The 26,961-nt window shown below is 38.2% G+C and overlaps 1 protein-coding gene across 2 annotated transcripts in view; it reads left to right on the top strand.

Annotated features, from left to right (window-relative positions):
- Positions 1-26,961, top strand: part of RALBP1 (ralA binding protein 1) — a 31,787-nt gene extending 4,826 nt beyond the window's left edge. The window contains exons 2-10 of one of the 2 annotated variants that reach the window (XM_036419295.2): positions 7,980-8,275; positions 9,351-9,809; positions 12,093-12,442; positions 13,830-13,991; positions 17,514-17,645; positions 19,409-19,516; positions 24,517-24,638; positions 24,900-25,023; positions 26,574-26,961. In XM_036419295.2, the coding sequence (XP_036275188.1) occupies positions 8,032-8,275; positions 9,351-9,809; positions 12,093-12,442; positions 13,830-13,991; positions 17,514-17,645; positions 19,409-19,516; positions 24,517-24,638; positions 24,900-25,023; positions 26,574-26,834 (1,962 nt within the window). In that variant the 5' untranslated portion in view covers positions 7,980-8,031 and the 3' untranslated portion in view covers positions 26,835-26,961. Of the gene's footprint in view, positions 1-7,979; positions 8,276-9,350; positions 9,810-12,092; positions 12,443-13,829; positions 13,992-17,513; positions 17,646-19,408; positions 19,517-24,516; positions 24,639-24,899; positions 25,024-26,544 lie in introns of both variants that reach the window. The other variant, XM_036419296.2, reaches the window with a different exon arrangement.

Raw genomic sequence — 26,961 nt, 5'->3', positions numbered from 1 at the left:
CCTGTAATTTTCAATAGTTTCCTTGTGTATTCTTTTGGGTTTCCTATGTAAGGTGATGTCATTTGTGAATAGAGAGATATTTACTTCTTCCTTACCATATATTTATTTACTTATTTCTTTTCTTGCCTAATTGCCCTGACTAGAACTTTGAGCACAACATTGAATGGAAGTGGGAAGAGCAGACCTTGTTTTGTTCCTCATCTTAGGAGGAAAGCTTCTAATCTTTTGCCATTAAGTCTGATGCTACTGTGGGCTTTTCATTGATGCCCTTTATTAGTTTGAAGAAGTTCTTTCTGTTCCTAGTTTGGGCAGGACATAGCCAGATGGCATGAGTTTTTATCACACTCCTCGATGTACAGCTTAAAACTTATGCAGTTTGTTTCTGGGATTTTCCATTTAGTATTTTCAGACCATGGTTTACCGTAGGTACAAACCACAAAGCAAAACTGGATAAGGGGGAGACTGCTGTACTGCTCTGTTTCCCTCAAATTCAAGATAACCCCATGGCTCCTCCGTGAGTTTGCTGAGCCTCAGGTGCTCTGGGTGCCTCAGGGCATTGCTTTGGATCAAAGACTGGATACTTTTAGTCAGTTTCTCTTGTAACTAGTGGTGTGCTTTTAAAAAGGTTATTAAGTAAAGTTTTTTGTCCTCCTCCCCCACTCCTTAGTGAAGTTCTAATTTAAGATTTACTTGAAGATAGAGCCTGTGATTATGAAATGTGGCAGAAAAGAGGCCTGCCCCCACCTAAGGATATATCTCCCTGTAAAAATGTTGTTTCACTGGTAGGGACTAAATGGTATTTTATTATTTTTTATAAGAAAACTTTTGTTTTTTTGTCCTCTGTATTAGAATGACTGCTAGTGATAACACTTTGGATTTTGTTAGAATTTGGCAAGAATCCAGTGTGGGTTTTCCCTCAATACTTAATATACAAATACGTTATTTTACTTGGGCAGCTGTTTGTAGAACTGAATTTGGTCCTTTTCAGCCTTTCTAACCTTATAGAAATTATTTGTCTGCTAGGTTCAATATGTTTTGGCTGTTTAGTTTCTAGTACCTGACACTCTAATCCTCAAAGAGTTTGAATGCTCTTTATATTTTGGTCTCATCTGGAGGTTGATTTTACATATTATGCTAATCTCCTAAAATAACTTGTTAAATTATTTTGTTTTCATGTTATTAATCATGTAATACTTATCAGCATTAAAAACTCATTCATATTCATTATGAAGAACTTCAGAATTTCATATTTTTAAAACTGATTTTAGAAAACATGTCTTAGCTATGTTTTAATCAGTAGCACTGAGAATGTTGGGAAGCTGAGTGAAAAACAGTAATTCACTGTGTCATTCATTGAATTTCTGTGAGTGGCATATGGGATTCTAATTAAAAGTTTGGATAAGCACCTGGGGGTAGGAGAGAAACTAAAATAGATGAAATCTGATTCTATATAAGAAGGATACAGAAAGGAAACAACCTAAATTAAGAGTAAAATCTCTATTAAAGTACAGCCTTAAATGTTAGGGGATTTGAAGGGACTGATTACATAGCTAAATTGGATGACATTTAGTCTGTGAGGATGTGCATGAGAAATTACTGTCAAGGCTATAAATTCGAATACTACGGTAGTTTGCATTTTTACTGGGTACCAGCCATAAAACCTCAAACATATTATCATGGGAAAGATTTCATTGTTAATGATGTGAAACCCTTCAAACCTAATCTGCTTTGTCTGAAGGATTGTTTCTCTCCCATTTCAGTTTGTAAACTTAAAAATTTGAAAGCTCTTTATTTCTTTTATTAGATTTTAAAATGATTTGCAATGATCTTTTCTTGTGAGATATGATTTTACTTTTTGTGTTTTAAACTTTTATCAGTAATTCATAAGGACAGTTTCACAAATCAAATAGTACTGGGGCAGAAAGCGATAGCAGACCTGGAACTGCTGTCTTTAGAAAGGCCTGCTTGTTCGGCTGGCCCTTTGGCCCTTGGCTGGCATCTGGGAACTTGACTGCTAAAGTTCCTTATATAGAAAACCTTTCCTAAATGTGTAAAAGTGGCTCACTGTGCCTACACCACTTACAAAAATGCTGAATATCTGCTGTCTCTCTGGGAGTCTGGAATTTTGGTACATGCTAGAGGGAGCATGCCTACATGATCCAGCTCCACACAGGCCTTGGCCTCTGAGCCTAAGGAGCTGCCCAGCAGACACTTAACACATGTTGTTACTGTTGCTGAAAGAAGTCCTCTTACTTCTTTCTTTCCCTTTGCTGTTTCAGCTTTGTATCCTTTTATCGTAATAAATCTTAGCCATGGGTATGAGTACTATATAGTGAGATATGCAAGTCCTTCTAGCAATCACCTATCCTGAGGGTGGTTTTGAAGACTGCCAACATAGAACTAAAAGACTTACAATGGAAATGCTATGCCCTACCTCATTCTTGTATCTCAGTCTTAGTTTTGTTCTTTCCTCTGTTTCTTCTGGTATTTTCTTATTTCTAAATAATACACTTCAACTGCTAATTTTTAAGATACGTGTTTTAGACATTGTCTATTAACTAGGTGTTATAGTACTAGAGAATTTAGGTCTCACATACACATCCCCTAGTTTCTGCCTCAGTCCTCTGATAGAATCGTTATTCGTTGTTTTCATTATGATGATTAGAGATATACTATCTAATGGTGAGCCAGGCAGTAGACTACGATTTCATTTTCTTATCTACATTTTTATTTTTCTTAGAGTTAATGCTTATTTTTATTTGCTATTTTAGTCTATTCTTATGACAAAATTATTCTAAGTGCACCAATGGCTTTTTACCGCATCTTACTATTCTTTTCCACATGGTCAGATGTGTCTGTGTTTCCCATTGTCCTCTGGAGCTCTTTCCTCAGTGTCAGAGTGAAATGTGTCCCATGTTGGTGACAGGCCTGCTTCTCTGGGGCTTCCTTTGCTGCTCTCCAGGCTTGCATTTCAGATTCTCGGGATTTTTGAGAAAATGGGAACTGCCTTCCCTGCCATGGTGTGTATGGAAATGCCTTTATTCTACCTATATACTTGAATGGTTATTGGAACTAATTTTCTTTAAAAAATTTGAAGATATTCCTTTATTGTCTTTGTTTCCACTGGTTGTGTTGATAAGTTGGTCCCGGTCCTTTGTATGTAAGTTTTTTACCCTGTCCCAGATCCAGCAGGAATCTTAGTATCCTCTTTCTATCCCCTGTGCTCTGAGACCTCGTGATGTGCTTTGTTCTGGGTCTCATCATTTGCAATGCAGCGTACCTAGTAGTCCCTTATGATCTGGACCCTCTCTTAATTCTGAGAAAAAACTTTTTCACATCATTTCAAGAAGAAAAATATATAGTATATACAAATACTGCTTACAGAATTTGGCATTCTCAAATAGTATGTTAATACTGGTTAGTGTTTAGTATGTAATATATTAATGAACTGTATTTGGATTCCCTGATAGAGTTTTAGATTAGAGACTTTTTTAATTTACAGATGCTTTTTAAAAACCATAAAATAAGGAAAAGCTGTTTCTAGTGAATTTTAGCCTGGTAATTATTAATAAAGAACATTTATAAGATATTTTAAAAATATATTTTATTGATTTTTTTACAAAGGGAAAGGGAGAGGGATAAAAAGTTAGAAACATCAATGAGAGAGAAACCGATCAGCTGCCTCCTGCACATCCCCTACTGGGGATGTGCTTGCAACCAAGATAGATGCCCTTTACCAGAATTGAACCTGGGACCCTTCAGTCCGAAGGCTCTATCCACTGAGCCAAATGGGTTTCAGTGACATTTATAAAATATTTAATTTGTTTAATTTATTAGCCAGTTAAGCTGTTTGTTTTCTGGAATAGGCATGCGTATGTATGTATGTATATGTATATATAGACAGACTAGAGGCCCAGTGCATGAAATTTGTGCATGGAGACAGGGCGTGTCCCTCAGCCCAGCCTGCATCCTCTCCAATCTGGGACTCCTTGAGGGATATCTGACTACCCGTTTAGGCCCGGTGGGATTGGACCTAAACGGGCAGTTGGACATCCCTCTCACAATCCAGGATTGCTGGCTCCCAATTGCTCGCCTGCCTAGCTGCCTGATTGCCCCTAACTGCTTCTGCCTGCCAATCTGATCACCCCTAACCATTCCCTGCCAGCCTGGTCAACCCTAATAGCCCTCCCTTGCCTGCCTGGTTGCCACCAACTGCCCTCCCCTGCTGGCCCAGACACCCCTAACTGCCCTTTCCTGTTGGCCTGGTCACCCCCAACTGCCTTCCCCTGCAGGCCTGGTTGCCCCCAACTGCCCTCCCCTGCAGGCCTGGTCGCCCCCAACTGCCCTCCCTTGCAGGCCTGCCCCTAACTGCCCTCCATGCAGGCCTGGTTCCCCCCAATGCCTTCCCCTGCAAGCCTGGTCCCCCCAACTGCCCTGCTTTGCAGGCCTGGTCCCTCCGAACTGCCCTCCCCTGCTGGCCTGATTGCCCACAACTGCCCTTCCCTGCTGGCCATCTGTGGCAGCCATCTGTGTCCACATGGGGGTGGCCATCTTGTGTATTGGAGTTACAGTCAATTTGCATATTACTTTTTTATTAGATAGGATATATATAGTCTCAAATGTGTTCTCCAGGCCTTTTTGACTTGACTATTTTTCTTATAGTGTCTTTTGATGTGCAGAGGTTTTTACTTTTGATAATAGTCCAATTTGTCAAGTTTTAATTTTGTACTTAATGCTTTTTGGTCCAGTCTGGAAAATTCTTATCCCAAGGTTTCAAAAATATGGTTTTAGAAGTCTTATGGTTTTTAGCTTTTAAGTTTTAGGTCTGTGATTTATCATTAATTACATCTTGTGTGTGATCTGGAGAGCTTTTTTCCACATGGTTATTTAGCACCAGTTGAAGTCTTTCCTTTTCCACATGAATTCCTTTGGAATCATTGTTGAAAATCAGTTGATACCTTGGTCAGGTATTATAGTTCAATTGGTTAGAACATTGTCCCAATAAGCCAAGGTTTCAGGTTTGATCCTTGGTCTGGGCATGTACAACAATCAACCAATAAATGTATAAATAAGTGGAACAACAAATCAATTTTTCTCAAATCAATCAATCAAAGAAATTGAAAAAAATCAATTGACTATATTCAGATGGGTCTCTTTCTGAATTTTGTTTTGTTCCATTAACATCATTACTTTGGCTTTAATAACTTTGTTCCTTTTCAAGATGGTTGTGGCTGTTCTAAGTTCTTTCCATTTCTAAAAAATTTAGTATCAGCTTGACAGTTCCTTTCAAAAGTTTTAAAAAAAACATATATAGATATATAGATATAGATATAGATATAGATATATAAAAGCCAAGTGGTTGGAACCTCGGAACAATCAGTGGCTATGATGCACATTGCGGCTGGCCAGATGGGGGTGGGTGTGGCTGGCCAACCTCCCGAGGCCCCTCCCCTCTGCAGGCCGGGGCCCTATCATCCCCCATTGGGATGGGCCAGCCAGATGCCACCTGTGCACAAAACACAAAAAAGAATTTGTGCATTGGGCCCTCAGTTGATGTATATATACTGCAAAATGCAACCAGTGGAAAGTGTGGTTCTTCGTGTTTTGAGAGTTGTGTATACCTATGAAAACACTACTACAGTCATGACATAGAACATTTTATCATGCCAAAGACTCTGTCATGTCCCTTTGCATTCACTTTCCTAGCTGGCCATTTCTAGCCCAACAATACCACTGATTGGCTTTCTACAGATTAGTTTTGCTTGTTCTGGAATCCCATATATATGGACTCACACTGTGTGAATTCTTTTTTTGTCTGGAGTCTCATTATTATTTTTGAGACTCATCTATGTTGTGTTTAACAGTAATTTGTCTCACTTTATTGCTGAGTAATATTTCATTTTAAGAATATATCATAATTTACGTTAACTAATTGTTGACGTATATTTGGACTATTTTACATTTTTGTCTATTGTGAGTAAAGGTACTCTGTGAACTTTGAAAAGTCTTTGGTTGTCTTAGATTTTCATTTCTCTTGAGTAAACATCTCGGAGTGAAATTAATGGTGAATAAGTATATTAATTTTATAAGAAACTTGAGCAGTTTTCTGAAGTGCTTGTGCAATTTTACATTCCCACCAACAGTTGCTTCACATTCATACCAACACGTGGCATTGTCAGTAATACTAGTTGGTGTATAGGGATTTTGTTCTTTTAATTTGCATTCTTCTAATGAGTAATGATATTGAAGATTGTTTTCATGTGTATTTTTAACTATATGTTTTATTGGGTGAAGTGTCCAGTCATATTTTTTGCTCATTGCATTGTGAGTTGTCTTAACTGATTTATAAGATACGTATATCTTACATATATAGTACAGATATATGTATCTTCTAAATCAATGATATGTACACATATACATTTTTTCCCCTGAAGAAATTATGTATTACAGGTATTTTAACCAAGTCAGCTATATGTATTACATGTATTCTAATCAAGTATGTGACTTGCCATTTGATTTTCCCAATTTCATTTTCTTTCAAAGAGTGGAGGTTTTTAATTGTGATGAAAATCGATTTATCAATTTGTTCTTCTATGGTTTGTTTTTTAGTGTCCTAGGTGATGTACTCTTGCCTATATTTGTCTGCTTGTTCTATTGTTTACTGAGAGAGGAGTTCTGTAATAGTGATAATTGGGGATTTGTCTTCCTTTATTTCCTTTAAGTAGTTGAATCTGTTATTAGGCGTGTACTAGTACATGTGTAGAATTATGTCTTATGGTTGTGGGAATACCCTTTTTTATTTCAGACACTACTTCCTGTCTTGAAGTCTATTTTGTTTGAAAGTATATGTGTTTGCTTGATATCTTTTTATGATACGTGTTTGCTTGATATATCTTTTCCCTTCATTTGCCTTTTAAAAAAAATGTTTTTATTGATTTCAGATGATGAGAGAGAATCATTGATCAGCTGCCTCCTGCACACCCCCCGACTGGGAATCGAGCCCACAACCCTGGGACATGTGCCGATGCTCTACCCACTGAGCCAAACTGGAGCTCCCTTCATTTGCTTTAACCATTCTGTGTAGTATTATTTTCAAAGCACATCTCTTATAAACAACATATAGTTGAATCTTATTTCATTCAGTATGATTATCTCTGACTCTTAATTAGAATGCTTAGTCTTGTTATTTATGGCTTATGGATTTTTAAAATTGCAAATTAACCTTAAAAGTGATTGCAAAGAGAAACAAGTGATTCCAATAGTATTTCAATTGAATATCATGAGAACCAATGCAAATAACTTATGAACACAGTACTTGACTATGATGTACCCTCTGTCTAAAGAAGAAACGATGCAAACAAATCTTGACTTCTTACTAATGTTTGTCCTTTGTAACATCCATTGTAGTGAAACTATTGTATTTGTATGTATTTTACGATTGAGCAAATGAGGTAATTGCAGTGCAAAATAAAGTTATCAACACATGGACTGTTTGCAACAAGGAATTACAGTTACTGATCTACCGGGCCTCTAGTTAAATATATAATTTTAACTATATTGTAAATTTTGATACTGAGCTATTCATGTGTAGGTATATAATTTTTTTAAATTTATAGTTGTTTGGTCATAGCTTAAAGGAAAACAATATTTTAAGAAGGATAGCAGTTGAAATGAAGCCCTTTATAATAGTGAGTTCTTTTTAAAAGGAACTCTATTTTCTACTTTGAGTTCTCTAACTCTGATTTTCATTTGGTATATTTTTCTAATTCTTGAAGATCCCAGGCCTTCTTACTAAAATGTATGATGCATGGAATGTAACTTTAGATGATAAAATGAAAGCATCTTTTTAAAGGAGGGTAATGAAAAAAATACTTTTGATTTATAAATGCAAGATTAATTGCACTGTTGTGTGTGTGTGTGGTGCTTTATGTTTTGATTGGCATTTGACGACTCTGATTATCTTTTTTTCCTCTGTGCAGGTGTAATGGATAGGTAACAGAGAAGCCTTCTGCACTGTATCAGGGAGACAGAATGACTGAGTGCTTCCTGCCCCCCACCAGCAGCCCCAGTGAACATCGCAGGGTGGAGCATGGCAGTGGTCTTACCAGAACCCCCAGCTCTGAGGAAATCAGCCCTACTAAGTTTCCTGGATTGTACCGCACTGGTGAGCCCTCGCCTCCCCATGACAGCCTCCATGAGCCTCCTGATATTGTGTCTGATGATGAAAAAGACTATGGGAAGAAAAAAGGAAAATTTAAGAAAAAGGAAAAAAGGAGTAAGTGCCATTTTTCTCTTATGTTTTTGATACATTTTAGATAAATGTCTACAGTCATATGTACTTGGTGTCTTCTGGAAATATATCCAAAAACTTCCATTTGACATTTATTGTTCTTAATTTTCAAGGTCTCAATTTTTGTATACTAGAGTTAATACAATATTTTAGGGTCTTTCACATACACAATGTTGTATCAATTTACACTCACCCCAGCAGTGTCTGAGAACTCAATTTGCTATGCATCAGAGTATGACCTTAAGATTTATGTCCTTCTGGTTGGTGTGGGGTTTGTGATATTTTAATTAGAAGGGTATTTATGAAAAACTTGAATCTTTTAAATAAAATAGCTAGAACAGTACTAGCTTAAAAAAAGAATAGGAGAGTTATAGGTATGAAAAAAACAAAACCAAACAAGGATAACTGATATGACATAAAGCAACTGTTAGTGTGTGTAAACTAGGACTTCTGATGCTGGGAAGTGGGCTGATGTATTCGGCCCCCATCTGGAAGTTAGGGAGTTTCCTGATTTGTCCTCCACCCAAATGAGACTTCAGTCTCTGATGCAGCCTTCAGAAGGAACTAAACAGTGACAGGGGAGTGAAGTGTGATAGAGGACTGACTGGAGCATCTAAACAGAAGTACAGTTCCTGTCATGGTTAGAAATGGATTCTAATTCAGAGACCAAATATAAGAAAAATCTAAGTTAAATAAAGTAAAATTCAGATGACAAAAGAATGCTCTATTTTATAGGATTCTTTTCCTTAGCCAACTGTGTAGAACTTTCTGTGTACTTGTAATACTAAAATTCCACTTAAACACATACAATAAATGCACTTTTCACCACCTGCTATTGCAAGAATAACTAGCTCTCTACGTGTTGTCCTCTTGTGGTCAGGAGTTGTCATTGCAACATCTCATTTTAGCTTAGAGGAACCCCAGTTTTTGCTAGGCCATGATGTGAAAAGGTAGGTAGCTAGTGCCAGGTGGAATTTTTTTTATCCTGTATTTAAAAAGCACACGAACAGGTTGATATTAAACAAACATGTAAGTTACACTCCCTGCATTTCTTTGGCAGCGGAAGGCTATGCCGCCTTTCAGGAGGATAGCTCTGGAGATGAAGCCGAAAGTCCTTCCAAAATGAAGAGATCCAAGGGGATCCATGTTTTCAAGAAGCCCAGCTTTTCTAAAAAGAAAGAGAAGGATTTTAAAATAAAAGAGAAACCCAAAGAGGAAAAACATAAAGAAGAAAAGCACAAAGAAGAAAAACATAAGGAGAAGAAGTCAAAAGACTTGACAGCAGCTGATGTTGTTAAACAGTGGAAGGAAAAGAAGAAAAAGAAGAAGCCAATTCAGGAGCCAGAGGTGCCTCAGATTGATGTTCCAAACCTTAAACCCATTTTTGGAATTCCTTTGGCTGATGCAGCGGAGAGGACCATGATGTATGATGGCATTCGACTGCCGGCAGTTTTCCGAGAATGTGTAGATTATGTAGAGAAGTACGGCATGAAGTGTGAAGGCATCTACAGAGTTTCAGGTATTGGGGACACCTTGGTGATTTTTAAAAATTAGTTTCATTTTTTTTTAATCTTTTTTAAAAGTTAAATTTATTGGGGTGACATTGGTTAATAAAAGCATATAGGTTTCAAGCGTACGACGCTATGATATGTCATCTGTGTATTAAATTAAATCCATTTTTCAAAGGAAGGACAAATATTAGCTTGTGAGAAAAATTGTGACATGAGTCCTAAGACATTCATTTCCTTGATTTTTCCATTTGAAAAAAAATCCCTCTGTGTGTGTGTGTGTGTGTGTGTGTGTGTGTGGTGTATTTTGGCAGTTTGATTTTTTTTATGATACTCCTTTTCATTAGGAGGATTTACACGCATGAGTTGATCATAGCTTGTAGCAGCCTGGAATGAGTTAGTAATATGCATTTAGAATATATAAAAGAAACTAGACTTAGTTTTCCTATTTAATTGGTTCATACACATTTCTAGAAGGTAGATTTGATATTTAGTTCTGTTGAGAAGGGGCATGTATTTTTTTAAATTGGGGAAGCCCTTTACACAATCTCATAGGTAACATATTTAAGAGTACTACTTTATAGAAAAAAAATTAAAAATTGAATACAACTTTATAACTCCTTAGCAACATTCTATATAAAATGTTGACTTTTAAGAAGAGCTTATGATGAATTGATTTTTAAAGAATTAAACAATATTGAAATAAGCTGCTTCTCTCACATGGTTTTGGTAGGCATGGAAAAAATTTGGTTTTGGTGAAAGTTGCAGAGTCTCCATAGCCTTGTTCAAAAACTATTTTGTCTTTTGTCTTTGACCTATTTTTGATGCTGGTCTTCTTTTGGGGAGACAGCTGCAGACCCCTTCATTTGTATATCGGAGCATTCAAATTGAGCCATCCCCATGGAATCCTGCAGGTTGAGCTCCTGCTCTGATCAATTTGTTATTTACCTTTTTAAGCTCTGGTCCTATGCTGCATTCAGCACACCGCATTACAGTTTAAGGCTGTGACTTCTTTTTGTTTTTTGTTTTAATGCTAATAAGAATATTTTTTTCTGCTGGAGATTTTTGATTCTTGCTTATTCATATACAAGTTCCAGTTTTAAAGTTTAAAATACATTAATACCATTTTGTATGTGCTACTTCTCTACCTGGAATACTTTATTGGAAGTGTCCAGTTTTTAAAAGGAAAACATTTAAGAAAATAGGGATTATTTTCTAACTTTTCTGCCTCAAAATAAAGATTATACAAAAATGAGATTTATAATACTTTAATCTTTGGAGTTACTGATTTTATTTTGTCAGTGCTAGGTAAGGTACACATTTATTATAAGGCCATTAAAATGTTTTCACATAAAATAAGGAATGCCAAAGCCCAGATGTCAGTGCTATAAGTTAAAATGCTGTTTAGATAACACTTTAGTATTCGAATTTGCCATTACAGTTGTTCAGCCTTAAGTTGTTCTTGTTTCTAATAATTAGCCTAAAGTTTTAAGTATTTAAAAAAAAAAAACCAGAGAGCTACTTTATACTCTGATGAACACTCACTGTTACTTGTTACTTAAATACAGATTGAATTTAAGACTTAAAAAGCTTAGATAATGTTTGAAAACATTCGTTTTGTGTGTCAGTGTTTCTTTCAGAATAGGAAGAAAAGCAAAACCCAAATTTTACTTTTTTTGTTCCAGTTCTATTCTAGATTAAGAAAATATGTAAAGAATTAAAACTTAAAAATTAGGTGGGAATTTCTTAACGGAGAATTTTCAAAGAATTTGTTTTGATAGTGAACTCACTGTTTGGATTTTACTTATAAAAATTGAAATATGCATATATATATATACCAAGTTGTCATTTTATGTTGTCAGTCTTGTGACTAGGTAGAAAAAGCAGTTGGCTGACCTTGTAGAGCAAGACTTTATGCTTAGATTGTAGTTTAGTTTTTGTCTGAATTTTTACCTATCTATCTTTAACTTTCAAAATAATATTTTCCTGAGTTTCTTGGCATATTTGTTTAAAATGTCGCTGATTGCTATGACTATGTTTCTGAATATTGAGTTTCTATTATCATTTAACTTTTAGTAAAATTCACCCTCCAGTTATAGTTTTTCCTATTATCTTATTTACAGAGGAATTGTATGAACCTTGTACAGATAAATACTTCATAATTAGAGATTTGTCATTGTCAGATTGGCTTTTCTCACATGTCCCCCCCAAGGGGTGGGCACAAGGGTAAATAAAGCTGTTTGATTTTTCTTCTTCTCAATATTCTCTTTTTCTCTGAATTTGAATGTTTTAAGGAATTAAATCAAAGGTGGATGAGCTGAAAGCAGCCTATGACAGAGAGGAGTCTCCAAATCTGGAAGAGTATGAGCCTAACACTGTAGCCAGTTTGCTGAAGCAGTATTTGCGAGACCTTCCGGAAAACCTGCTTACCAAAGAACTTATGCCTCGCTTTGAAGAGGCTTGTGGGAGGAGCACAGAGAGTGAGAAGGTGCAGGAATTCCAACGCTTACTGAAAGAACTGCCAGAATGTAACTTTCTTCTGATTTCCTGGCTGATCGTGCACATGGACCATGTTATCGCGAAAGAACTGGAAACAAAAATGAATATACAAAACATTTCTATAGTGCTCAGCCCAACTGTTCAGGTACATGTGCCATGGGTTTTGGGGAAAACATTTTCACTGCTGAGTTGCATACAAGCAATTAACCAGCATAAGTAGATAATGGTTTAGCCTGAATATTATTATTTTTTTCTTTTCACAATATGGACAATGTCAACACAGAGTATGATGAATGTAGCTATATAATATGAATATTATAGTCTTTGGTGTGGATTTATAAACCAGTTCCTGATGATAGTGGTCTGTCATTAGAATAAGAGGAACCCATGGTACCTGCAATTACAGAGTTCATTCATAGAATTCATTCATAGAATTTCAACTACTTCTGCAAATAGCATCATTGCTTCAATATATCACACACACACATCACACTCATGCACAAAGGACCTAGCATTTGCTTGGTTAGGGATTTAAACAGAGGGTTCCATTCGTAAAGATAGGTCCCAGAGAAGCATTTTATAGAATCTTAATCTGAGAAGATTTCAGGGAATTGAATAGTGTGTTAATTGGTATTTCTTTATAACAGAAATAGTTGGCCTTCATTTATTGCTGCTCACTTGGTGCTGACATAGAGGATGTGTTTTCCTTTAATTAGAGTAATTGATATCTTACTCAGGTCAAATACAAATGACAAAAAATGAGATGATGTTTATACTTTTTATTTTAAGCCTTTCGGGCCAATATACTGTATTATTATTATTATTAGTCATTGTCTAAGTACACTGTGTAAGTGTATTTCCTTTTACTACAGATTCTCTTATTGCTCATTGGTTATACTTTGGGAGCAAAATATTTTTCAAATTTCAATGTTATCATTCTTAGGATTTCAGAATTTGGTAAATATTACATTGTTATTTAGTAATAGTATAAGGATGATAGCACATGTGCTATAGGAGTTTTAGGTAGAAGGTAATTCTTACTAGTTTTCCAGCCAACCTCATGTCCTGATGTAGCATAAAAAACGTCATCTTTAAACACTGGCTATGCAAATGTGCCCAGATGACATTGTCTCTGGAGGTCTCAAACTCTGTCCAGCTTTACAACTCCAAGTGCTCTTACTTTCTTCATATTCTTCAGTAGATCCAGATGTGTGTTAAAAGGTCTCAAAATAATAAGATGATAAGATTTTTTAAAAATCAGTTTATAGTGCTAAGAAGAAATAAATTGGTTATCAGCTTCTGTATCCTTTTATTTTCAGTTCCTTATGGTGCTAAGTACAGACTCAAGTATATTTTTTCCATTCTCTTCTTTAAATTGTCCGCTAATTAGCAAAGCATGTCTAGTCACTATCGAGAATTTTCATTCTCATGCCCAGGATTAAAGGATACACATGCAATAGATACAAAATAAATGAAACAAAACAGTGTTATTAATTTTCTTGCAAATCCTTTTCTTTACTTTCCCCCCTTAGATTAGCAATCGTGTTCTGTATGTGTTTTTCACACATGTGCAAGAGCTCTTTGGAAATGTGATACTAAAGCAAGTGACAAAGCCTCTTCGCTGGTCTAACATGGCCACTATGCCCACACTGCCAGAGACCCAGGAGAGCATCAAGGAGGAGATCAGAAGACAGGTGTGTGAGCTCAGCCTGTGCTTTAGCCCTGAAAGAGCCTGCCTTTGCTCTGACCCTTTTGGAGACATGATGACGATGCTGAAGATAAACTGTTGTTCATAGGTACTTTTTAAAGTATACCTGGAGCTATGTTAGGCCTATGTTATGGAGATTAAGTCAGTATCATCGAGAGAATACATGTTTTGAAATGAAAAACCTGGCTTTAAATTCTTGGTCTGCTTCTAATTAACTGACAGATTTTAGGCAAATTGTTTAACCTCTTTAAGCTTTAGTTATTTTAAAATGGGGCCTCTCATAATTTGATGTGAACGTTACAATAAATGAAATAATGCATTAAAGATGCTCAGCATGGTTCTGGGAATGTTTTAAGCAGTCTTATCTATTAATAGACAGGATTGCTATTACTGACCATATACTACACATAAGAATACTGACATTATAAGTAACGTACTCTGTGTCACATGGTTACTAAGCTATAGAACCAAGACTTGACCCCATATTCCGTGATTTTCCACTTGCTACTTTGATAGAAGAAAACAGTGCCATTTGGTTATGTGTGTGTGCTTGGCAAGCCGAGTAAGAAACTCAGGACTAAATAAGAAACTTACATTTTATTATTATTACATCTTTTATTTGCATACACATTATCAAATCCCTGCTTCTTCCGTTCCATTGGCTATGAGCTCCCTCATTTTTTAGTAGTTGATGATGTCTTGAATGAACTACTGTTGAACTAATGTAAATAATGAGAACCCAAATGCCTAGGCAAAACAACTAAGCATGATTTTTTAATCTTTATTGTTCATATTATCGCAGTTGTTCCTCTTTCCCCCCTACCCTATAACCCTCCTTCACCCGGTTCCCACCCATCCCCTCCACCCCATAGCCTTACACCTCGCCACTATCCTCATCCGTAGGTGTATGATTTTTGTCCAGTCTCTTCCCACACCTCCCACACCACTTCCCCTTGAGGACTGTCAGTCCATTCATTCCCTTTCAATATCCCTGATTTTATTATTTTCACCAGATTATTCTGTTCATCAGATATTTTACTCACTTGATTTTTAGATTCACTTGTTGATAGATATGTATTTGTTGTTTATAATTTTTATCTTTACCTTTTCCTTCTTCCACTTCTTAAAGAATACCTTTCAGCATATCATATAATACTGGTTTGGTGGTGGTGAACTCCTTTAGCTTTTTCTTATCTGTGAAGAACTTTATCTGACCTTCAGTTCTGAATGGATAGCTTTGCTGGGTAGAGTAATTTTGGTTGTAGGTTCTTGCTATTCATCACTTTGACTATTTCTTGCCACTCCTGTCTGGCCTGTGTATAGTTTCTGTTGAGAAATCAGCTGACAATCATATGGGTGCTCCCTTGTAGGTAACTGTTTTTCTCTTGCTTCTTTTAATATTCTCTCTTTGTCTTTTGCTCTTGGCATTTTAATTATGATATGTCTTGGTGTGGTCCTCTTTGGATTCCCTTTATTTGGGGTTCTGTGCACTTCCTGGACTTGTAAATCTATTTCTTTCACTGGGTGGGGGAAGTTTTCTTCAAATAGGTTTTCAGTATGCTGTGCTCTCTCTTCTTCTGGCACCCCCATAATTCTGATGTTGGTTCGCTTGAAGTTGTCCCAGAGGCTCCTTACACTACCTTCATATTTTTGGATTCTTTTTTCTTTTTTCTTTTCCATTTGGGTGTTTTTTGCTTCTTTGTATTTCAAATCTTTGACTTGATTCTTATGATCCTTTAGTCTGCTGTTGGATCTCTGTATATTATTTTTTATTTCAGTCAGTGTATGTTTAATTTCTAATTGGTCCTTTTTCATATCCTCGAGGGTCTCACTAAATTTATTGGCCTTTTCTAGAAAATTCTTGAAAACCCTTATAACTGTGGTTTTGAACTCTATATCCAGTTGTTTGCTTTTCTTCCTTTCTTTCATTTGTGACCTGTTTCTTTGTCTCTGCATTTTGGCTGCTTCCCTGAGTTATAGAGTGGCTTTGTGTGCTAATCCTATAGGGCCCAGTGGCTCAGCCTCCCCAGACACCTGAGGTGGATAGCTTGTGCACCCCTTTGTGGGCTGTGTGCACAGTCTTGTTGTAGTTAAGCCTTGATTGCTGTTGGTATCACTGGGCGGAATTGACCTCCAGACAAATTGGTTGTAAGGATCAGCTGTGTCTACGATGGGAGAACATATGTGTTGGAGACATCCTTATGGGGCAAGTTTTGCTTCAGTGGGGCTTTGTGCTGAGTCTGCCCAGAGTGTGTCCCTTTATGGATCTGAGGAGTTGTAATCTGGATGGTCCTACTCTGACCTCTGGGTACACTGGCTCTTGGATCTCCAAGGAGTGTGTTGATTTAGCCTCTGCCTGAGGCCACCCAGTAGTAGCTACAGAGAGATCTGCAGATTCCTCTACTTTGTTTGGGTTTTGGAGGTACCCAGATGAGGCCCAGCTGTTAACCAATGCAAGCTACTGTGGGGCCTTGGGCCTTTTATTTTTGTGGATGTTCTGGGTCTTTCTGATTCAGCTGCAGTTTGTTAGGCAAGTTTAGTTTTTAAAGGACCAGGCCATTCATATGCAAAAGCTTCTGTGCACAGCTTGGATGGGGTGAGCCTCAGGGCAAAGCAAACAGCAATGGCTTCCCATCAGCCCTTTCCTTAGAGGCCCCTGGGTCTCAGTGTCCCTTGGTAATTACTACAAGCACATCTGAGAAAAAGCTGCCCTAGAGTTCCACCTGCTGCCAGACAGTCCAATTTCTTCCCATATGAGTCTAGGTCCCCAGAGTCTCGCCCAGAACTGGAGTTCAGAGCAATCGAGAGCTTGTGTCTTCCCTATGGATTGAAAAAGCCAGCTTCGTACACAGTTGCCAGCCCTCTCTGCACACATGCACGCCTCTGTACCTCTGGACTTTACTTCTGTCGCTCCTCTGAGTCTCACTGTGCTTTTCTCTTCCCTTCTAGTTGTAGAATTTCCACTTAGCCAGCCTTCCTGTGGTTCTGGATGATGTCCGTTTTCTCTTTTAGTTGTAGTTTTGAAGTAGTTGTGCACTGAAGCAAGTTTAGGTGTTTACCTATGCTGCCGCCATCTTGGTTTCTTTCAAGCATGATTTTTTAGTCATATCCTAAAAAAAAAAATTGGTGCTGCTACTTCATTCTTTTAATGATGATTAAAAAATAGTGGATCCCTGGCCTGGTAGCTTCGTCCTGTACACCCAAAAGATTGCAGGTTCAATTCCCAGTCAGGGTACACTGTGGGTTGGACCCCCATGCCATTCCAGCCTCCAACCCCCACCCCCAGCCCAGTCAGGGTGCCCACAGGAGGCAACCGATAAATGTTTCTCTCTTACATTGATGTTTCTTTCTTTCTACGCTCCTCTCTCAAATCAATAAACATCCCCTCAGGTGAGAATTAAAAAAAGAAAAGCAAAACAATTGATTCTACATCTTTAGAAATTGCATGGTTTTATTTTAAGGTGATAGGGTGTGACTGATCAGAAGTGTGTAATTTATTGTTTTCTAGGAGTTTCTTTTGAATTGTTTACATCGAGATCTGCAGGGTGGGATAAAGGATTTATCTAAAGAAGAAAGATTATGGGAAGTACAAAGAATTTTGACAGCCCTCAAAAGAAAACTGAGAGAAGCTAAAAGACAAGTGAGTAAATTTATTATTTTTGGTATGTTGTGTTTATAATAAAATATAAAAAGAATGTACTAGGATCTTTCATATACTCTTTTAAGTTATTTCTTTTAAAAATACAATATATACACATTTCTTGAAGCAAAGGTCCTGATGGAAAACTTATTTGTTTAGAAGTTCCCAGTTCTAACTTACTGATTCTTCAGATTGGTATTAGAGAAATGTTTCATTTGAACAAATTATTTGACTAAGAGATGTTTTGTCATTTCCTGGTTGGTTGTACCTGTAAAAGGAGCTTCCTAAGCATGAGAAGCAGTTGGAAAGTGATACTTCCACTGGGGCATTTGAGTCAGATCTTTGGAAACACATGGAGGTACTAAAGATCAGGAGGGATTTCCTTTATGTAGGAACAGGAAGAGTGGCATATGTCTCCTGGTAAGTGTGGGTGCATGAGTCAGACTTTTGATCTCCCCTGTAGGTTAGTGTATGTTGCTTGGCTCTGGGACTGATAAAATCTATTTTTAAAAAACCTTCTTACAACTTAATAGGAAGACAAAACTTTTTTTTTTTTAGATTTTATTTTTCTAGAGTAGTTTTAGGTTTATAGCAAAATGTGAGAAAGGTATAGAGAATTTGCATATATCCCCTCTCCAACACACATGCATAGCCTCTGCCATTATCAGTACCCCTCACCAGAGTGGTACATTTATTACATTAACAATTCAATTTTAAATAGGCAAAAATTTGAACAGGCAGTTCACCAAAGATGATATACAGATGGCAAATAAGCATGTGTAAAGATGTTCAACATCATTAGTTATTGAGGAAATGCAAATTAAAACCACAATGAGATAATACTACACAACAATCAGAATGGCTAAAATTAAAAAGAAAAACAAGTGTTGACAAGAATATAGAGCAACTGATACTCTTATTGCTCTTGATAGTACAAAATAGTGCAGTAATTTTGGAAAGCATTTTGGCAGTGTCTTATAGTTAAATGTACGGTTGTCATATAACCCAGCAATGCCACTTCTAGTTATTTAAGAAAGCATTACTCACCCACACAGAGCTTTTACAAAATGTCCATAACAGCTCTAGTTGTAATTGGTCAAAACTAAGTAGGACCCCAATGTCATCTGCTGGTGAGTGTATAAACTAATTGGGGTACATTCACATCAGTATTACTCAGCAAATTCCTGATACAAACAACAAAATAGAATTGTTAAAATCATTATGCTAAGTGAAAGAAGCCAGAGAAAACAGACTACTGATTGATTTAATTTATACAAAACTCACGAAAAAGCCAAACTACAGCAATAGGAAGCAGATCAGTGGTGCCAGGGACAACAGATGGTGGAAGAGCTCAAGGGTATTTTGTGTGGTGATAGAACTGTTCTATAATATATTATGATTGTGGTGGTGGTTCCTTGGCTGTATACATTTGTTAAAACGAATTGTATGCTAAAATCCCCACCAAAAAAAGTACCACAGAAGACAATTTGTGTGAAAGGGTTTCAGAAATGGTGAGCACACTAACCAAAATTGCATGTTTTCACGCTGTAGCTACAGGTTAAGATCCACATGTTATTTTCCAATTAACATTTCCTGTTAACAAATGTCCATTTATCCAGATGGTTCCTCTGACGGTTAATGTTATTTTTTTTCAATTCTAGGAAATGAGAAGGAAACTTCTAGAATGGTAATGATGTGATTTATTGAATATGTGTTACATATAGGCTGATGAGTTGTTTTTTTTCATTTGTCCTACTTGACAGGAGTGTGAAACCAAGATTGCACAAGAGATAGCCAGTCTTTCTAAAGAGGATGTTTCCAAAGAAGAAATGAATGAAAATGAAGAAGTTATAAATATTCTCCTTGCCCAGGTAAGTTAGTCTTTTCTCTGTTCTGCATGCTTCCTTTTTTTAAAAAAATTAAAATTATATATATACGAAATGAGATAGTTATTACAGTCAGGTTAATTAATATTATCGCCTCCCATAGTAACTTTTTTTGTGTGTGTGTGATAAGAGTACCTGAAATTTACTCTTAAGTACATTTTTAATATTCAACACAGTATTATCCTATATCGGGGACCCAGTACACACATCCGTGCTCCTTGAAAGGAACTGTGGGCTGCAAGGCTGCGGTGAGCACAGGGGTAGGTCTTGGCCCATCCTCCTCACCCCCCCCCCTCCCGCCAGGCCCTTCCTCCCACGGCCCCCAGTCTCATCTGCCAGCAGCCCTGTATCCACCACTACCACTACCACTACCACTACCACGCTGACGGGTCTGCCCTCCTTGCACCTGCTGATGGCACAGAGAGATTGGGGTTGGTACCAGTAGTTGGTGTGAGCAGGGCCGGCTCCATCAGTGCTGCCCCAATCGCCCCTCAGGAGCAGGGGGAAGGGGAGAAGCCCTCAGGGGCAATCGGATCCAGCTGCCACTGCTCCCACCTGCTGATGGAGCCTAGTGATCAGGACCAGCACCAGGCACCATCAGCAGGTGCGAGTGGGGCCAGCACTGGGAGCAGGTGAGTGCCTGACAGGATTGCAACGCCTGGGAGCAAAGAATTCTCAGTGACTACCAGAGGCTCGCCCCAATGACAGCAACCAGTGCCCGGCTGTGGTCTGGACCCCCTGCTCACCTGCCCTACCATCACACTGCAGCCAATGCCTGCCATGTTCCACGCTGTGCTGCCTGCTGCTGAAGCCCACATGTTGTGTGCACATCATAGCGACCAGTTCTGTTGGTCAGCCATTTGGTCTATTTGCATATTAGTGTTTTATATATTCTAGATAATAAAAGCCTAATATGCAAATCAATGCAATGGTGGAATGGCCAGTGAAACAATTGTTCACTTTGATATGCACTGTCCACCAGGGGGCAGATGTTCAATGCAGGAGCTGCCAGATGCCAGTAGAGTGGGCCCCCCCCCCCCCCCCCCCCCCCCCCCCCCGCCTAATTGCCCCACTGGTCGCCCCACAGATCAGTCCTAATTGCCCCACTGGTCGCCCCACAGATCAGTCCTAATTGCTGGCCAGGTCTAGAGATCCTACTTGTGCACAAATTTTGTGTACTGGCCTGTAGTATAGATAATATTCCTCTGTGTATGTGTGTACACACACCACTTGATCCATTCATGTGTTGCTGATTGGGTTTTGTTTTTTTTGTAGTTTGATTCTTGTGAATAATGCTGCAGTGAATATGGGAGTGCATTTATCTCTTCAGTATCTTGTTTTCATTTCTTTTGGATGTATATTCAGAAATGGGATTACTGGAGAATGACTTCTATTTTTTAGTTTTTGAGGAACCACCTGATTTTCATAATGGCTGTACCAATTTATATTCCCACCAACAGTGTACAAGGGTTCCTTTTTCCTGTGTCCTAATTGGTATGAGGTGATATTTCATTGTGGTTCTGATTAGCATCTCCCTGATGATGAGTGGCATTGAACATGTTTTAATAAAGCTGTTAGCCATTTGTATATCTTTTGAGATGTTAGGGTTCTTTGCCTGCTTTTTAATTGTTTTTTTCCTTACTATTGAGTTGTTTTGTTTTGAGTTCCTTATGTATTTTGGATATTAAATCCTATCTATCACATGTATGGTTTTCAAATACATTATATTTATAGACTGTCTCTTCATTCTGTTGGGGGGCGGGGGAAGTTTGCTATGCAGAAGCCTTTTATTTGATGCAATTCCATCTATTTTTGTTTGTTGCCTGTGTTTTTTGGGATCGTGTCTAAAAAAAATTTAATTGTCCACACCAATGTCAAGGTACTCTCCTATATTTTCTTTCAATAGTTTTATGGTTTCAGGTCTTACATTTAAATCTTTAATCCATTTTGAGTTGATTTTTTTCCTAAAATTTGGAGATAAGGGTCTGATTTCGTTATTTTGCATGAGGAAAACCATTTTGCCAATATAATTTTTTGAAAAGATTCTTTCCCCGTTGGGTGTTCCTGGCAACTTAGTCAAAGATCAATTGACTATAAATGAGTGGATTTATTCCTGGGCTCTCTATTCTGCTCCATTAGTCTATATGTCTGGTTATATGCCAGTATCATACTGCTTTATTATAGCTATGTAGCCTATTTTGAAATTAGGTAGTGTGATGCCTCTAATTTTATTCATTTTGTTTAAAATTGCTTTGGCTTTTTGTGTTTCTGTATGAGTTTTAGAATTGTTTTTCTATTTCTGTGAAAAACACCATTGGAACTTTGATAGAGATTCATTGAATCTGTTGATTGATTGCTTTGGGTAGTATGGGCATTTCAACAATATTATTTCTTCTGCCCTAGCTGCTTTGGCTCAGGAGCTTCAGACAATGGACTCAAGGGTCCCCAGTTTGATTCTGGGTCAAGGGCACATGCCCGGGTTGTAGGCTCGATCCCCAGTAGGGGGCGTGCAGGAGGCAGCCAATCAATGATTCCCTTTCATCATTGATGTTTCTATCTCTTTCCCTTTCTCTCTGAAATCAATAAAAAAATATTTTAAAATTTCTTCTGATCCATGAACATGGGACATTTTCCCATTTATATCTTCAAATTCTTTTATCAATGTTTTATAGTTTTCAGTGTATCGATCTTTCACCTTTATATGTTATATAAATTTATTCCAAGTATCTTTTGATGCTATTGTAAATGGAATTGCTTTCTTAATGTATTTTTCAGATGGTCTGTTGTTGGTATATAGAAATGCAACTGATACTGAATGTTGATTTTGTATCCTACAGCTTTACTGTTTATTAGCTCTAACAATTATTTGGTGGAATCTTTAAGGTTTTTTTTTTTTTTTAATATATATTTTATTGATTTTTTACAGAGAGGAAGGGAGAGAGATAGAGAGCTAGAAATGTCGATGAGAGAGAAACATCGACCAGCTGCCTCTTGCACCCCTCCTACTGGGGATGTGCCCGCAACCAAGGTACATGCCCTTGACCGGAATCGAACCCGGGACCTTTCAGTCCGCAGATCGACGCTCTACCACTGAGCCAAACCGGTTTTGGCCTTTTTTTTTTTTTTCTTAAAAAAAAAAAGAAAGTGTTTTTATTTGAGAGGAAGGGAGAGGGAGAGATAGAAACATCTATGAGAATCATTGATCGACTGCCTCCTGCATGGCCCCATAATGGGATTGAGCCTACAACCAGGCATATGCCCTGTGAATTGAACCTGCAACCTCCTGGTGCGTGGGATGACCCTCAACCATCTTCGCTACACCAGCCAGGCTGTAGGGTTTTCTACATATAAGATCATGATCATCTGTTTTTTTTTTTTTTTTTTAATTATTATCTGCGTACTATTTTAACAATGCCCCCCCCCCCCCCCCCCCCCCCCCCCGCTCTTATTTTTTTACCAAATTTGGTTATCTTTTTTTTTTCTTATCTAATCATTCTGGCTAGGACTTCTGGTTGAATTTTGTCAACTGTTTTATTGCATTGATTGAGATATAATTTTTATTCTTTATTATGTTGAGCTGTCCTCATATCCCAGAGATAAAATTCCACTTAATCATGGCATCTTATCTTTTGTGGTGTTAGTATGTTGAGAATTTTTGCATGGGTTCAACAGGGATATTGGCCTATAATTTCCTTTTCTTAGTGTCCTCACCTAGCTCTTGGTATGAAGGTGACGTTGACCTTATAAAATCAATCTGAGAGTGTTGCCTCCTCTTCAGTTTTCTGAAAGAGGGAGGAGGATTGACGTTACTTCTTTAAATGCTTGTTAGAATTCACCTATGAAGCCATTTCTTATAAGTCTGTTTAGTTTGTTGGGAGATTTTTTTTTTTATTATGGATTTAATCTCATTCATTATTGGTCTGTTCAGATTTTCTGTTTCTTCATGATTCAGTCTTGGTAGATTTTATGTTTCAAGAACTTACCCATTTTTCCTAGGTTCTCCAATTTGTTGGTATATAAATGTTCATAGTAGTTTCTTAAAACCCTTTGTATTTCTGTGGTATCACTTATAATTTTATTCATCTGATAAGTTTTAGTATGTTGTGTTTCCATTTTAATTTGTCTCAAGATGCTATTTTGATTTCTTCTCTGACCCATTGGTTATTCAAGAGTGTATTATTGGTTATCTTATAAATTGAGAAGCTCATTTACAAAGGTGTAAGGTTTTTATTTAATATATTTTTATTGATTTGAGAGAGGAAGGGAGAGGGAAAAAGAGATGGAAACAGAGATGGAAACATCAATGATGAGAGAGAATCATTGATTGGCTGCCTCCTGCACGCCCCACAACCCAGGCACGTGCCCTTGATTAGAATTGAAACTGGGACCCTTCAGTCCACTAAGCAAAACCAGGCTGAATCCATCAGTTTTAGAAATCCATATTCTGTTAAAGCAGAATATTTACTGTTTGAATATTCTCGTTGGGGGTGTGGTTTATGGGGGATGGTGGCTTGCAGTGAGATTTCTTCTGTGAACATCTTTCCTGCACAGGATCTGCTTTAAGGTGATGCTGACACCAGCTGTACATCTGGGTTCTTCTCTTCGCAGTGACACTCCTGGAGGCCGGCCATCTTGGGCCCCAGATACTCTCCCTTTATTGAGAAAGGACTGGGAAGCAAAAACTTGGAACTTCGGCTTTGTGCCCAGAGTGCAAACCCCATAGGGACTCCTGAGTGGCGCTTTATGTGTTGAGAAAAATCTAGTCATTCCTTCCAAGTAATTTAGTTTACCTTTTCTCACAGGAGCCTTTTCTTGGCAAGAAAGAAACAGGATCTTTTTTTTGGTTGTGCAGTACAACAAGCTTTCCCATTACTAGTGTGTTATGTGTATGTGGCTACAGAATTCGAGACAACATAGGAGACCCCAAAAGAGTGACATACCTTCCAGTCTTAATCTCAAAGGGTTCACACTGATCATTATTTTAGGAGAATGAGATCCTGACTGAACAGGAGGAGCTTCTAGCCATGGAGCAGTTTCTCCGCCGACAGATTGCCTCCGAGAAAGAAGAGATCGAGCGCCTTAGAGCTGAGATTGCTGAAATTCAGAGGTAAAGGAGAGGCAAAGGATTTTGAAATTTCCCAGGTGTTTCCTTAAACATAAGCATAATGGTTTCAGCTCTCAGACTTCCATGTAAAAGAACTAGGCATGTAAAATTAATCATCCTAAGTTTCTTACTTATTAAATGTAAACAATGGTGTTATATTAAGTAGACTTGTGAAAACCTGGTAAATCTAAAGAAGGAAGGTAACAGACAAGCATACTTTTCTCCAGTTACCTGTCACGTTCTTCTGCCTCTGTCACCATTTAGTCGCCAGCAGCACTGCCGGAGTGAGACGGAGGAGTATTCCTCTGAGAGTGAGAGTGAGAGTGAAGATGAAGAGGAGCTCCAGATCATTTTGGAAGATTTACAGAGACAGAATGAAGAGCTAGAAGTGAGTTTAAAAAAAAAAAAAAAAACAAAAATCACACTAACTTATAGAAAGTTGTAGCAACTATGTATTTCTCCTTAGAATTTTCCTTCTCCTTGGTAACCAGCTAGGGAGGCTGAGTAGAGAGGAGTTAGGTGGATGTTGACTGCTGGCCAAGCAGGTGGCACAGGTGTGGCCGGGCCAGGCTGTCCCTGAGGTGCGGTGACTTTTTCCTGACTGTAGAGACCTCTCCCACTTGGTAAAAGCCTCATCTGACAGTGCCAGTTTGAGCAGCTTTGAGTGGTCTGGTCTGTGTTCACACAGAAGGTGAACAGAAAAAGAAAGGCTAATGTGAGAAGGAAAACCTCCTGAATCTCCCTCTGGGAGACATGAATGACAGTTTTCTCTTGGAACTTTACCTGTAAAGCAGCCAGAGAGTAAACTCTGCACTAGGGAACTGGGAGACAATTGCCGTAAAACAACAAAAGTAAATTATCTTGATCAGAATTTCGGCTTACCCCAAATAAAACATTGTCTCTAGGTGTTTAATCTAAAGGTTCCGAGAGGCCATTCTCTTCTCAGAAAGGAAATGTAAGAAAGTGATACAGCTTTGTCCCTCATTCAGGTGTACTTAGCTCCTGGGGCAAACCAGAACCTTCTACCTCATAGAAAATTACCGTATTTTTCGGACCATAAGACACACTTTTTCCCCCCCAGAAGTGTGGGGGGGAAATGTCCCTGCGTCTTATGGTCCAAATATAGCCTACACATATACTTTAAAAAAAAAGTTTTACTTGCCCGGCTCTGTGTGGTCTCTGTGTGCTTGCCCGGCTCTAAAATGGTTCTAAATGCTGCTGTTTACTTTACAGGGTTGATTACATGTGTTTATGACTGTGATGTTGGGTTTTAATGCACATAAAATATTTTAGGACACTATTTGTTTCAGAATCTTTTTTTCTTCATTTCCCTTCTCTAAAAACTGGTGCGTCTTATGGTCCGGAGCGTCTTATGGTCCGAAAAATACGGTAGATGAATTCCATACAAATCCGCCACCCACAAAAGTCCTCTCCACAGAACCTGGGGACAGAGTTCATAGAGGCTGCCCAGTGAGGCTCAAGTTCAAGACACTTGCTATGTAGCCAGAGAAGCAGAGCAGTGGCTGAGTCCTAGGCCACCAGGTAGCTTCCATTCTTTAGACAGGTTTCAAGTTGGCACCTTATTTTGTTAACATTTTACAAATTACATTAAAAATCCTAAGTAGGGAGATATATTCTAGGATTATAACACTTGGGATACAAAGATAATACTCTCATGGTTTGAACAAGATAGTTAATTATTTTAATAAGTTCTAGTGTTTCTGCATGTCTGCTAAAATATATTATTTCCTATTAGTACATTTGTCTTAAGATACTCTCTTTTTTTGTATTTTGGAATAGAGTTTATGGGCCTCAGTTGCTTATTCATGGTCATGTCTTTCACTTCACAACTAAATTTACTAAAACAAAAACAGCAAATCTGTTCTCTGCTCGGCAATCAGTCATTTTGAGAATGGTTCTTTTCTGTCATTCCTCAAGATCAAGAACAATCATTTGAACCAAGCAATCCACGAGGAGCGAGAGGCCATCGTGGAACTGCGCGTGCAGCTCCGCCTGCTCCAGCTGCAGCGAGCCAAGTCCGAGCCCCAGGCGGTGGAGGAAGATGAGAGGTGCGGGGGCGCTGTCCCACCCCCCAGAGACGGCGCCCCGGAGGCAAAAGCAACTAAAGAGCAGCCAAAGGCAGGCAAGGAGCAGGCCAAGCCGTCCCCGAGCAGAGACAGGAAGGAGACGCCCATCTGAGTATCCTGAGGTCATGGAATCTCCAGACCTAACCAGACCTGTGCATCTTACTGTAATCCCGAGAGTCAGACTGGACAACTCTCTGCTGTACATTCTGTGTACATTCTGTAAAGATACCTTTTCTTCC

Source organism: Pipistrellus kuhlii, unplaced genomic scaffold (genome assembly GCF_014108245.1).
Source record: "Pipistrellus kuhlii isolate mPipKuh1 unplaced genomic scaffold, mPipKuh1.p scaffold_m20_p_6, whole genome shotgun sequence".
Classification (NCBI taxonomy): Eukaryota; Metazoa; Chordata; class Mammalia; order Chiroptera; family Vespertilionidae; genus Pipistrellus; species Pipistrellus kuhlii.
Note: the sequence above shows the minus strand (reverse complement) of the source record. Positions and strands in the feature narration are given on the sequence as shown.